Below are 14,485 nucleotides of genomic sequence, written 5' to 3'. Positions count from 1 at the left end.
CAGTTGTTTGTTGATTTGTTGTATTTACTATCAAAAGTCCCTCCCTGAAAACTAGTGAGTCCCGACTTAGCAAAACTTTTATTGATTTGAGCAGAAGCAGTTAAAACCTGATGATGAGTGAATGCTGAGCGAAATCGTGACAGTCCATGGGGATTGTAGTGTAGGCTGAAAGCATGGCCCCAACTTGACCTCTGAAGTGTCGCTCCCAAGAAGTGGCTTTAAGCTGATCACCAGCTGCAGCTCTTGTGCGATGGGAGTCACTGGGGGCGGGCTGCCATACGAGTTCCCTCTGAGGTCTGATCCCCGCGTTTGGGAGCAGGTAGCAGCCTCTCGGGGCGCAGCAGAGTGCGCACAGGTAGCAGACAGTTCGAAAGGGCCTCGCTGCGGCAGGGGCGCTGTGCTGGGCCGGGGAGCGGAGGCCGGGCGGCCCTGACGCTCTGTGTTGTCCTTTGCAGTGCCCGGCGCCCCCGGCGCGCCCGCCAGCAGCCCGCCCTGCACCGTCAACATCCCCATCGCGCCCATCCACAGCTCGGCGCAGGCCATGTCGCCCACGCAGAGCATCGGCCTGGTCCAGTCGCTGCTCGCCAACCAGAACGTGCAGCTGGACGTGCTGGCAAACCCGCCGGCCGAGGCGGGGGGCGAGGGGCCGGGGCCCTTCCCGGGGGCTCCGGGCCGCTTTCCCGGCCCCGGGGCGGGGGCGCTGGCCGTGGGCCCCGCCGCCCCCCGCGCCCCCCGCCATCGCCCTGGCCGACCTGCGGGACCACGGCGACCGCGAGCATGAGCCCCCGGCCAAGGCCAAGGCCCCGCGGCCGGGGCCGCCGCTGGTGGAAGGGGACGCCGTCATCTTCGGGGCCGCTCAGGAGCTGCAGCTGAACAAGATGAACCCGCCGCCTCCCTACCCCGGCCCCCCGCCCGGGCCCCCGCAGCCGCCCCTCGATCTCTGCCTCAAGAAGGGCGAGTTCTCCCTCTACCCGGCGGGGCACTACCAGACGCCCCTGGGGTACGAGCGGATAACGACGTTCGACAGCAGCGGGAATGTGGAGGAGGTGTGCCGGCCTCGCACCAGGATGCTCTGTGCCCAGAGCACCTACACCCTGCCGGGCCCCGGCAGCTCCGCCACCTTGCGCATCACGGCTGCCGAGAAGAAGATGCAGCAGCCCTGCACCAGCGCCACCTTGAACCGTCTCACGGTCCCCCGTTACTCCATCCCCGCCGGGGACCCGCCGCCCTACCCTGACATCGCCAGCCAGCTGTCCCAGGGCAGAAGCATGGCGCAGAGGCTGGACAGCAGTATCATTCATGCTACTCTGCGGAGGAACAGCAGAGAGGCAGCCCTGAAAATGGCTCAGCTGATGGATGGTCAGAGAGCCACCTTGCAACTTCCCCCTAAGGCCAAGAGCAACATTGTGTCAGCACAGTACCAGCAGAGAGTGCCCACAGCCTTGTACACCTGCAGCCAGTGCAGCAGTGGCGGCGCTGGCAGCAGCAGCACTGCGAGTGCTGGCGGCGCGGGCAGCATCGCTAGTGCCAACGCTGGTAGCAGCACTTCCAGCATTGGTGGCATGAGACCAGATCTGAGCACAGGGAGTGGCTCCCAGCACAGCTCTGTCATTGCTCACTCTGTCAGTACTTCGCCTCTGGCCTCGCAGTCCTCCTACAGCTTGCTGAGCCCGCCCGACAATTCCCGTGACCGAGCGGATTATATCAACTCCGCTTTCACGGAGGATGAGGCCCTTTCTCAGCACTGCCCAGTGGAGAAATCAGTACGGCATGTACCCGTGTCCTTGACAGAGGCTACCCTAAGTGTGAAACGGCCGCCGCCGTACCAGTGGGATCCTATGGTGAGCGAAGAGATATGGGTTCCTCAGGAAAGGACATCTCAGAGCTCAGTGCCCAACCCTTTAAAACCTCCTCCACTCATCATTGGTCAAGCTCAACATCTGGATATGTCTCGAGTGCCATTTGTTTCCCCCAAGTCTCCAACCAGTCCCACTGCCACTTTTCAGACGAGTTACGGGGTCGGAGTACCTTACCCAGGAAGCTACAGTGCCCCACCCCTTCAGGGAATGCAGGCCCCCTGCTCCCCCAAAGAAGCTCTGGCCCCAACACAGTTTGCACAGCAGGAGCCCACGGTTGTGCTTCAGCCAGGTTATTCATCCAGCCTCCCCTACTGCCCTTTGCCGCCCATGTACCCGGGAAGCAGCACCTGCTCTAGTTTACAGCTGCCACCGATCGCCTTGCACCCGTGGAGCTCCTACAGCGCCTGCCCACCCGTACAGAACCCCCAGGGCACCCTGCCCCCCAAGCCGCTCCTTGTGGTGGAGAAGCCGGTGATGTCCCCCCCGCCAGCAGAGCTGCAGGGCCACGTGGGCACAGAGGTAATGGTGGAGACAGCAGACACTTTCCAGGAGGTGCTCTCCTTGACAGAAAGCCCTGTTCCTCAAAGGACAGACAAATTTGGCAAGAAGAGCCGGAAACGCCTGGACAGTCGAGCCGAGGAAGGAAATGTGCAGGCTATCACTGAGGGCAAGGTCAAAAAGGAGGCAAGGACACTGACTGACTTCAATTCACTGATAGCCAGCCCTCGGCTGGGGAGGGAGAAGAAGAAGGTCAAGAGCCAAAAAGATCAGCTGAAGTCCAAGAAACTAAACAAGACAAATGAGTTTCAGGACAGTTCAGAGAGTGAGCCGGAGCTTTTTATCAGCGGAGATGAACTGATGAACCAGAGCCAGGGCAGTAAAAAGGGTTGGAAAACTAAAAGGAGTTTGAGGACAGCCAGTGAGCTGGATGAATTCAAGTGCCGGAAGGCCAGTGAGAAGGAGGATGGGCGACTGGGAAGCCAAGGTTTTGTGTATGTGATGGCCAACAAGCAGCCACTGTGGAACGAGGCAACGCAAGTCTACCAGCTGGATTTCGGAGGGCGGGTGACCCAGGAGTCGGCAAAAAACTTCCAGATTGAGCTGGAAGGACGACAGGTAGGAAGGGTTGGCACACATTTGCTGGAATAGGGGCCAGGATGTGGGAAAGCTACATTATGCCAGGAATAAGCTGTCACTCATGCTGCAGAGTGCCTCTTGATTGTGTCAGCTGTTCCATGAGAAAAAAGCTTTGCCATATGGTTGCTGAAAAACAGCTGTTGAAGGTCTAAGTTCAGCACGTAGGGTGAAGTTCAGCTGTAAAGTAAATACACAAAATATGTTTGGTCTTATTGCAGTCAGACATGGGAACAAGAGCCTCCTTTAGTCTGGCTGGCTCTCACTGCTGAAGGTTTTGTAATAAGCACAATAGCTCTCTGCAGCAGTAGCTGCACTTGCCTTCAGTGATGGTTGTGGATGGCAGCTAATTGAGTGAATGCTGCTCCCTTCTTGCCCTGCTCACAAAGGTCTTGCCCTGCTCACATAGCCAGGCAGCAGGTAGCTAAGGCAGTTAGCTTCCCTTCATGCCAAAATTTCCACCTGTGAGCAGCTGCCAGGCCCCTGGGGTTGGCTCTTAATGCTAGAGGAGGGAGACACTGACCCACCCCAAAGTAAAGTGCTTCTGGGCCACTTTTGAACCATGGATAGAAGAATCAATGGCTACTTCAAAAAATCAAAACATTTCATTTTGGCCAGAGTGGAATGTTACTACTACTACACCAAACCCAGGCTTGTAAGTGGTGCTAATTAGCAGGATGCTGGACTGAGATTCAGGAGACTCATATTTATTTCCTTGTCCAGCTGTAAGTCACTTCTAGTTTACTAAAGATGTCAAGACTCTCAACTTCCTCTGATTTAAGTTGGGAGTTAGATGTCTCAAGTATCCAACATGCATGACCAGTGGAAGTCTCTTGTTTTCACTTGTATGAAACAACAGCTCAAAGGCAGTGATGAGAGCCATTTGTACCCATTTCTTCTTCAGTTAAATGGCTGTGGATATGGCTCCATGGGCATCTCTGCAAAACCACCCAACCAATGGTTTTTTTCTTGCTGGGGGTAGCAAAGCCTGCCTTGACTTGAGTCTAGCTCAAGGATCTTCACTGTAGAGCAAATAAAATCTGGATTTCCGATGAAGTGAATGAAAAAACAGTAATAACAGGCCAAACTTCAGATATTCCCTGTGGAAGAGCAATGAACAACCTGACTAGTTTTGCTTTTTTTGCATTTCAAACAGCTCTCATTGCCCCTTTGCTAATTCATTCTTTCTGTAATTATGTGCTAGTTAAGATATTTATGCAGAAGGAAACAGAGCTGCAAAGAAAGAACACCTTATCAGCTATGAAGTGCTAGAGTAGGGAAATTGGTTGTTCCCCTTCCCTGAAGTCTCTTTTCTTTGAAAACAAAACCTGTTTTCCTGATGCGTTGATGGTAGGATATTTCCAAGGGGGAGACTGATGCTTTCCTGCAGGAAGCATGATGCTGGTGTACCCATATCTGCTGAAGTAATTGGTGACAAGCTACTTAAACCAATGCTGTATGCAGTTTAGCATATTTTATCAGTTTACTCTGGAGTGGAGTGAAATATTGCAGTCAAATACTCTATGCAGACAAAAAGTGCAGCGCTCTCACTATTTTTTGGCATCATACCCCATTCTGTAGCTCCAGTCATATTAGCTGAGAAGGGGGGTGTTCCTACAAAGCAGAAAAATTTTGCTCTTATTCTCTTCTCTGTCTCCTTTTCTGTGGTTCATTTTTTTTGACCTTGTTCTCTTCTCCCTTCCTTTTCCTCTTCCCCTGCTTCCCAGGTGATGCAGTTTGGAAGAATTGATGGCAATGCTTACATTTTGGACTTTCAGTATCCATTTTCTGCAGTGCAAGCCTTTGCTGTTGCTCTGGCTAATGTGACTCAACGCCTCAAATGAAAAAGCAGAGACTGGAGAGAGGAAAATGTTAACCTTCTTATAAAGTCCAAACGGAAAATGTCAGGGCAGCCTGCTTTAGGTGTGCAGAGATGCCTGGGAGTTAAGAAGGCAGTAAAACTGGAAAAGTCTCTTGGTGCCCACCAGAAGGGCATTAACTCTAATCAGTCACGGGGTGGAGGGTGAGGGGCTGTTTTCTGTTTGTTTGTTTGTTTGTTAGCTTGTTTGTTTTCTGGTTTCTTTTTCTTTTCAAGCGTTGTGCTGGGTCTCAGAAAGAGCGAAGGGTTGAGAACCATTCAGTGTTACGTGGAGAAGTGTGGCTTTTGGCTTGTTGTGGTGGTTCTGCTGTGTGTGCTACAGTACCTGATGTAAGCTCATGGGGGGATTAAAACAGACTGCTCTTTTTGATAGACTGCCTTATCTCATGCTATTCTTTTTAAAACAGGGAACATGACTTTTTCTGGTCCAGTTTGTACTTCTACTACTAAAAAATCAGTGATAGCAGCAAAAAAGTAAAAAAAGAAAAGAAGCTATGATACTTGAAGATACGTGTTTCTTCTCTGATACCTGCTTTTAACTGAGTGCCACAGTTTCCAAGGAGGCTTATGTAGGTAAACATTTAATTTATAAATAGTGATGTATTACTCAGAAGAGAAAAAATTGTTTCTGGTGGGTGTTTCTCATGGTTTAGGAATGGTTTTCCCCAATTTAGTATTTTCACCAAAATACTCCAAGCCATGCACTACTCACTCACTGCCCCCTCCCCTTTTCCCTTCCCTGAGTTGGATGGAGAGGAGAATTGGAGGCACAAAAGGTAAAGATCACAGGTAGAGAGAAGAGCAATTTACTGCAAACAGCAGTGAAATAAGAAACCAAACAGTAACAGCAGCAATGTTAATAACAGAGTGCATGAGAGGTGAAGGATTCACACGCGTGTGCTCACCACAGGGGAGTCTCTGCCAATACCTGACTGTGCTGCCACACTATGGGACCCCTTCCCATGGCCCCAGAAAATGATGGGAGGTTGTGTAGAATAACCTCTGGGTTGTAGCCATTCCCTCTCCTGGCTACTGCAAAAATTAACTCTGTCCTGGCTAGAACCAGGGTTTAAGAACCCACCATATCAAAGAAGTTGATGTCTGCTTGTTTTGTATACTGTTAAGGGGGATAAACATCTTGCAGTAGGTGACAGAAGACAGAGGAGCAGTTACAAGCAATGCTTCTTTTGTTACTGGCATAAACATCTTTCTGTAGGTAAAAAAAACTGGAGAGGAAGTAATCATGAGTGTTGCTTTTTTGTTCACATTGTTCAGCAGTATTCTATAATTTGGCTGGTAGCTGGGAGAGGTACATGTGATCAGATGTACCTCTGAGGCCGTGCCTGTGCTTGCTCCTCATTTCAGTGTGTTTACACCATGTAAACAAAGCTTTTCCAGCAGATGAGAAGACCCAGTGTATTCAGTCCTCTTAGCAATCAGTATCAATCAAGTTCTACAACACTGCTTGAATTAGGAAGGAGACAGAAGTGTAGCAAGTCATTACAAGAAGAAATTTCATCAGGGAAGCAAATTCATTGGAGGAAACAACATCATGGCTGGCTGGAGAACAAATGAGTTGAAAGAGAAAGGAAAAATTGGACAGAATCATGTTTTTTTGTCACCCACTTGCCACTTGCTTCAGCTAAGAGCAGGAAGCCAGTGTCTACATGGAGTGTGACGGAGGAAAGCTTAATACCAGTAGTATGACTGTGCAGTTCTCTCTGGTGCACATGTGGACATGTTGAGCATTTCAGAAGGTTGCTTGCACAGAAGAGTTTCTTTGTTGTCCTTGTGTTGTGCACGTTTACTTGCTTTTTCTCTTTTCTCCTTGTCAGCATTTTGCTACAGAATGTGTTTCGATGTGGAAATAGTTTCACCAGTAATGTACAAACCCCCAAACTATTAATATAATTATTTGGACATTAGATAACAAAACATCCCAGCATATTTTTGTAAAAATTGATCTTTTGAAGTTAAAAGATAACTGGGAAAGATATGCTGGTTGAGATGTCAACAGCTGCTTTGTCTTTCATACACGATTTAGCTTCTTTACTTGAGAAAGCCCATATAACTTAAGACGAATATGTGTGATTTTCTCTCTTTGTTTTTCTTGAGTCTTAATAGTAGGGCTGATGTGTGCTGTGTTTGATTCATTCTAGAGGAACATTTCACATCAGACCCTGCTGTAGTAGAAATTGCCAATATGCAGTGAGCTGCTAACTCGTGCTCTGCTGAGTTTTCCAGAGCTGTCCAGTGGAGAGGAGCAATGCCAGTAAAGGAGTTTCAGAGAGTTGCCAGGGGAGGTGGTGAGTTAGATCAGATAGTGCCCCACAGGGTAGGTCCAGTAAAAACCACCTGTGAGATGGTGTCATTGGAGGGAGGAAGGAGAAGTAGGAAGGAAGGAGTGGGGCAGTAGATGGTACCATGCCTGATTATCCCAAAGCTTAGCAGCTTCTACTTGTGTGTGGGAATGGTCAGGCTCAACATTACCCTTGGCATCTATCAGATTGTTGTTTCCTTTAATTAATTAATTTTGTTTTCTTTAATTGTCTGGGCCCACTTGTGTTCCTTTTCATGTGTTTGATTTATTCAGCTGTTTGAGTGCCTGTATGTATAATGTGTGTGGAGCAGAGGAACTGAAATAGATTTGGTTCTGGTCCCTTGAAAATCAATGGAAATGTTTCACTTGTTGGTTTTTATTGAGGAAACACTATTAAGCCCTTTGTCTGTATTGAGTTACATACTCTAAAAACAGTAGCTTGAATTCTTAGTCCACTGATTCCAGTACACAAGGAGGGAAATTGGCTGATGAGAGCCCTCACCTGCCCTAAGGTCTGTGCTAACCAGCTGTACCCTAATTAGTGTTTGACAGGCACACGGTGAACACTGCAAGACAAGAAACATACCAGGGCTGGTTTGTTTGCTTGCTGAGGGAAGGGCCACTTAGTCATATGTCAGAAATACTCAGCTGGAAGAACACCACCAGCCAAAATTATTAGGACATGGAAACAACGTGAATGTTCTTTTCTGGAGAAAATCTAATCTAATTAAGGACTTCTGCTTGCAGTTTCTTTTACCTTCCAGAGAATAGTGTTCCTCTTCACTTTGTTTATTGCCAATTTTTTCCAGTTTTCAGTAGTTTTATTCTAATGGAGAACAATAAAACAAGTAACAGAGTTAGTAATTTGGTTTCATTGGTCCAGGTCGTAATTGCATCCTTCTGACGGCACTCAGAAAGAGCCATGGCATAGAAAGAGCTCTGGTTTCTGCCTCAGCAAAGAACAATGAATAATTGCCAAAAAATTGGGAAAATAAATGCCATTTCCAACATCCTTTCCATTTACTTGACAGAAAACTCTATAAGATAAGACAGTCTTTTATCTTTTTGAAAGTAATTTAGCCAAGTCTCTTTAATTAAGGATTTTAATATGTAGAGAATCCCCAATATTAGAGAGAGAAAATACTCTCAAATAGAATTTTAATGAAAGGAATGGTAAATACATAGAAATCTGAGTGTGCAACTGGATCCTAAATTATAAAAAGAACAAGTGAAAGTAATTTTATTTTCAATTGAGATACAATATAGGAAACATGGAAGAATATCCCCACTTAATCACTTAAATTGTGAAGACTGCTATTGCCTTCAGCCAATAGATACTACATTTTCTATTTTGTTAGTAAAACCCAGGTTTTCTGTAGGTAACTTAAGTACTTCTAGGAAGAATGTATCAAAGTGTTCAGAAATATCTAGTTCTTTTATACATGCAGTAATTTCCACTCAAATGATGTAAAGGATGTTTTTTCCAAAGCTTGTTTTTTTCAGTTGTGCAATAATTTTAACAGTCTAGGGAATTTTTTTTGTTTCTCTTGGGTTGGGTTTTTTGTTTTGTTTTAGTTTGGGTTTGATTTTTCTGTAGGGAGTTTTGAGTGTTTTTTTTGAAGATAATTTAATGCAGATTTCCTGTTAATGTCCAAAAACCAAATTATTTTTCTTGCATAATGTAATGAGTGATTTAGGGATTTTTTTTTTACTGTGTATCAGTGAGTTATACACATTTATTTATATTTAAAGAGTATCTTTGTAAGCAATTGTTTGCTAGCAGTTATATTTTGCTGCAAGAAATTAAAAAGGCTTCTAGGAAGACCTCGTTTTGCTGGATAATATGCAAAAACTTCATATTGCAGGCAAAAGTGGTTTTTGGCAGCTAAACACAATGAGTTTGCTATGTAGAATTATGTAGACTACAAAGAGTCTAGGTGAGTTCTTTAGGACCTGCAGAAATCTGTCCTCTGTTTTCCTTTTTTATTTGTAACTATACTCTGCTTGGGAGTGGCTTAAAAAATAGAAGGCATGGTTTGCTTTTCTTGAGGTACAAGATAAGGTGGGTTGGGTGATAAGAGAGGGTGTAACGACACAGGCTGTTTGTAAGGAGGCCACTGTAGTTCAGTAGGGTTTGGTGGTGGTACAGTTCAGTGCCAGGTGGAGCTACAGGCAGACTAGCTTGGAATCAGCTGAGGCACAAGGAATAGTGTAGCAGTTTCCTCTGAAGCATTTTCCTCTGCTCAGCCTGCTCCTTCTGCAGCTGGGCTCAGCTGCTTCCAGCACTGCCACAGTGCTTCTGGCAGGGCTGCATGGAGCTCATGGAGCTGTGCCCTGACGTTGCCTGCAGCAGCTTTGCCTGTTCAAGATGCTCCACAGGAGACCTGTTGGAGCAGGTGTTCCTCCACTCATCCTCTAGGTGTGCTCCAAGAGCAGCATGAAGCTGCCATGGAGTCTGGCTGCAGCAGCTTTGGGCAGAGAGAACCCTGATGCCAGCCAGCAGCCACGGTGTCCATCTGAAGGCAGAATCTGCTCTGCTGGAGTTGCAAAGGGATGAAGCCAAAAACCTGATAATATTGAAAAAATAATGGTGATAGCCTGGGAATATTATCATCTCGAACAGAATCTAAAAATTGATATTTAAAGTCTGGCATAATTGGAGTGGCAAATTTTAGCTTTAAGCAGTAAGAATACATGTTTCTGCAACATCCTGAAACTATGAGAAGATGGGAGGTAACAGAGGGGAAAAAAAAGGAATTATCACATTAGCAATTTTGCACTCAGTTCCAAAGACCACAGTAACATGTGCCATGGGCTGCCTGAATATCAGTAAATCTGCACACAGGTTCATCTCAGTTACAAAAGTTTCCTGTGATGCAGCCACAGGTAAAACAGTGTTTTTATGAAGATGCATGAAGGTCTACAGCTGTCAGACAAGGATACCTAACTTTGATGAATCCTTCAGCCTAAACTTTCCATAGATCCAAGCTTTCCTTGAAATGTCTTTTTAGTGTCCTCTCAGAAATTACAAACAGATTTTGGAGCTTGTCTGACTGTTGCTTCAGACAATTTCTGTGCATTTGCTTTTTGCAGCCTGATGTGTGTGATCCTATGTTACCTTGGTGCCCTCTTACCTCTCAGAAACATTTTACATCCTCATATAAAAAGAGCAGAAAGTGCAAAAACTGATTTGATGAAATGAAAGGGGAGAGAAGACACAGTAAATTTTCATTAACTTTTAAGAATGTTTCCCAGAGCAGCAGTTAGGAACTGCATGTCTGCAGGGCCCACAATACTCCAGACCAGTAAATCAGACTTAGAGATTGGTAAGAGATGAGACCCTTGTGTGGCATGCTGACAGAGGGCCAGCTTCCAGCCTCACTTCCAGTTACACCAAGATACATAAGAGACCAGAATCCAACCCAAAAGGTACTTCCCCATTACTGTGTGATTGTAAGGTAAAGATGACTTGTATGACCCATACATATCCACTCAAGGAAATTATAGAGCATTATCCAATGGTTATACTGACAGCTCAGTATAACCCCCCTTGAAGAATGCTCGAAGTAAAATCCTGGCCACAGAGTAGTCATTCAGATTTTTGACTTTTATTCCCATTTCTAGGATTCCATCACAGGACAGGAGGGCAAGCTGTTTATGTTATTTAGAGATTGATTTTTCCAGTGTAAGAGAGCAAGTCACCTCTACTGCTTACAAAAATGGAAGAATTCTAGTAGACAAATTGGTTTTTGTGTTCATGTCTCTTCCCCTTCAAGGCACAAACCTTCATTAGTAAATACCAATTTAGAGTCTTGCTGCCCTCAGGAGTAGTCTGCAGGGAGGCACCATAAGTCCTCTTTACAGCATTGGAACTTACATGCACCATTCTCAAAGGAATAAAATTAATTACTACTTGTGAACAATGGTCTATGTGAATTATTTTGTCTTTGTATTTATTTAATTTTCTTCTTAAGAAGTCCCACAGAGATGTTTTTAAGATGAAAAGACTGCTTTCCCTGTTGCCTGATATTACTGAAGATATATCAGGAGTTTCTTTGGGCGGTTTGATTGTTGCTGCATCTAGAAAATTTTTAAGGCAAAAGCAATTAATGAAACAAAAGAATTAAATAAGATTCAGTGACACAGTTCTTGCTAAGAAAACTAAAAGCTTCACCCTTTAACTTTTGATTTTGCAAATGAACTGGTAATGAGAAATTTGTGTTTCAAGGCAAATCGATTGTTTGGGAGTACTATGAAAGTGCACTGGTTTGCTGACACAGAGCTGACTGCAGGATCAAGAAGACATGCTTTTGTGAGACAAATAAATGAAAACACCAAATACTTACCTATCCATACGTACCTATCCAGAGTGTCCAATGAAAATGTAGATGGGGTCATGTCAAAGCCTGTCAGTCTGTTCTTAATCCTCTGGTTTACAGTTTTAAAATATGGACTGATCAGCAATTCTAAATCCTGACAAAGGTTGTCTGTTTTATTTGGAATTTTATCTGACTGGCCAAGTAGATGGCTTAAGATACAGATAAAGTAATAATGAGAGAGAAACATTTTGGAACAGTGTGTAGACACCTGAGTTTCAAGTATTTCACAGGAATAATGCTCGGCCAGTAATTCTTACCTATGTTGTTTGAAGCTATTTGTTCAGAACGTTTCTAACTTGCCCTTTGTTTCTTTAGTTTGCTTGAGACTTGATTTTCCTTTGGTTGCTTTGCATTTCTGTTTCATTATTTCAGCATTTGCTGCTTTTTTTTCTGTTTGTGTGTTGTGTGTTTGGGGAAGGCTATGTCTGTTCAAGATCTCGTTGTTTATTGTAGATAAAATATATGGTGTTGTGGAATAGCATGGGGATGCATTCGGTTGAAAAGGCACTGTAGTGTTTCCTGAAAAAGAAGGGGAGTTGCATTTGTTTATAAATGCATTCTTTTGGTACTATAACTTTGAAAGTGATTTGGGATTTTTTTGCTTTTTTTTTAAATTTTGGTTTGGTATTTAATTTTCCTTTTAAATTTAATGAGCATAGAGTCATGCAGGTGCATGCATTCTTAAGTGAGCAAGCCCAGCATGTTTTTCTTAAGGCTTTTGAAAATTTGGTACACCATTTGTGAACTTTACTTTCCTAGACTATTTTTAATTATATTTTTCTTCAATCTCCCTTTTTTTTTTTCTCCTGAATATACCGTGGTATACTTGGTTTCCACTGTACTTAAAAACTACCCTGATCTGCCTCTCCTTTTATGTATCTTGTGTAATAGATTTTGCAGGAGGTGCCTAGAAAGTATTGTTGGTTTCCCTATAAAAGTGTGGTTTGTCCAGATTCTTTACTGTCTACATGACTGAGAGATGGACTGATTGCCCTATTTTTCCTTGATGATTTGGAGTTGTAAGAGTTGTCCAGCTGTTGCTTAATAAAATTTTGCAGACTAGAAAGTTGCTGATTTGTTTCTGTTGCATTCTGCATCTTGTCAAGCACCTTAAATTCTTTTAAAGCAGATGATAAATCTGTGCTGGAACAACCTGAATAATAACCAGCCAGATGTCATTGCACTTTCTCTTTTCAGGAACCATACACAGAAATTCCACTGAATGTGGAGTGTGTACCAGCCCCATCACACCTTGTGTCATTCACGTGAGAGGATGGATGGCAAAGATTTTCTGGTGGTAATGTTCCTGTCTGCCTGGATATCAGCTGGTTCTTGTGGTATTTCTACCCTGCTTGCTTTCCTTTTTAAGGAAATTACTTTTGGGATTTGTGTACTTCTGATTTTGTCATTGATAAACTGAAAACCTTAACATCACCACAAGGGATTTCCCTCTGTCCTGTCATCTTTAACAACAAATGCTATGATGGCCAGTGTTTATTCTCTGGTTTCTTTTTTTAAAAAAAGTATTTTGGGAACAAATAAAACAAACAGAAAAAGGTGGTAAAGTAGCTTACCTTGCCTGATAAACATTCCAGCTACAAAATGAGAAAATTCTGGCATGGATTGTCATAATGGACCCAGGTTACCATTGGAGTTTTGCAGGGGTCTGTGCCGGAGCCTCACCTCTACACCATATTCATGGGTGTAGAAGAAGTTTGAACATTGAGCTACAAAGTTTATCAGTGTTGAATTATTCAAAATAGTAAAGGCAATGGGCAGTTGTCAAGAATCTCAGAAAGTCATCATGAAACTTGGCAACGAAACGGCAGGTGAAACACAGCGTAGGTAAATGTGAAGTGACACGTGGGGATTAAACAATCCTAATTTCACATTTGCAATATTGTTCTCTGCAGCTCTCTCTGTTACTCAGGGGAAACCTTTTGACAGAATGATAGATAGTGCTCTGAAAACATCAGGTTGGTGCTCAGCAGCAGTCGAAAGAGGAAACTAAAATATTGGTAATGATTGGGACAAGAGCTGACAGCAAAGCAAAAGATCACTGTATAAAATTCCAGTTCACTGCAGTTCACTGTGCAGTGCTGGTCACAGAAAAAGGAGAGATGTAGAGAAGATTCACAGAAGTGCAGCAGAAGGCACAAATCAACATCTATATGAGGAATTAGTGTGAAGTCTGGAACCCTTCACCCTGGAAAAGAAACAGGTTAAAGGACTTGCTAGAGAACCACCAGAACAGAAGTAGTGTTGAAAGGTGGATAGGGATTATCTCTTGTCTCTTCCTGCAGAAAAACTAGGAACTATAAAATTAAAATAAAGGGAAAACTAGAGGGGCAGAAAAACAAACAAAAGGAGGAGGTTCTTCAAGGAAGTCTCTAGCCAAAGCCTCTTTGCCAGAGGATGCTGTGATACAAGGAGTTCACAGGAATTCAAAGATTGGGAAAGTATGTGAATGAGAGATCCACTGAGACACAAAGCAAACTACCACAGGAGTTAAAAGTTCCTTGAGCTAAGAATAGTCAGATGTTGGGAGAATATTAGGGGAAATACCATGTGAATTTGCTCTGTTGTTGTTCTTCCCAAGGAATCTGCAAATGGCAATTGTAGGAGACAAAACACTGGGCTTTCCTGGCATTTCACTGTGAATGATTGTCACTGTAGATCAGCCTTTCTAAACCAGGCCTAAACCTGGAGTGACAGGCTCTGGGAAGAGGAGGAAGGGAAGAGCCCCAGCCTTGTGCCAGAATGCTTTGCACTGCAGCTGTGAAAAGTCCTCTTCTAGCTCAGAGGAGGAGTGCGGCCCTGCCAGTGCTCATTAAATCTTCCTTAGCTCAGCTAAGGCGTGCCAGGATTATCTGATAGGTTTTCAGATCAAACTGAACTTCTACTAAAATGCAGA

The 14,485-nt window shown here is 44.5% G+C and overlaps 1 protein-coding gene across 1 annotated transcript in view; it reads left to right on the top strand.

Moving 5' to 3' along the window:
* Positions 1 to 12,637, top strand: part of TULP4 (TUB like protein 4) — a 130,923-nt gene extending 118,286 nt beyond the window's left edge. The window contains 3 exon segments of the mRNA XM_039706798.1: positions 456 to 711; positions 713 to 2,975; positions 4,721 to 12,637. Of these exon segments, the coding sequence (XP_039562732.1) occupies positions 456 to 711; positions 713 to 2,975; positions 4,721 to 4,837 (2,636 nt within the window). The 3' untranslated portion in view covers positions 4,838 to 12,637.
* The last annotated feature ends 1,848 nt before the right edge of the window (positions 12,638 to 14,485 follow it).

Source organism: Passer montanus, unplaced genomic scaffold, assembly GCF_014805655.1.
Source record: "Passer montanus isolate IOZ18808 unplaced genomic scaffold, ASM1480565v1 scaffold2, whole genome shotgun sequence".
Classification (NCBI taxonomy): Eukaryota; Metazoa; Chordata; class Aves; order Passeriformes; family Passeridae; genus Passer; species Passer montanus.
This window is presented reverse-complemented; position numbering and strand designations above follow the sequence as displayed.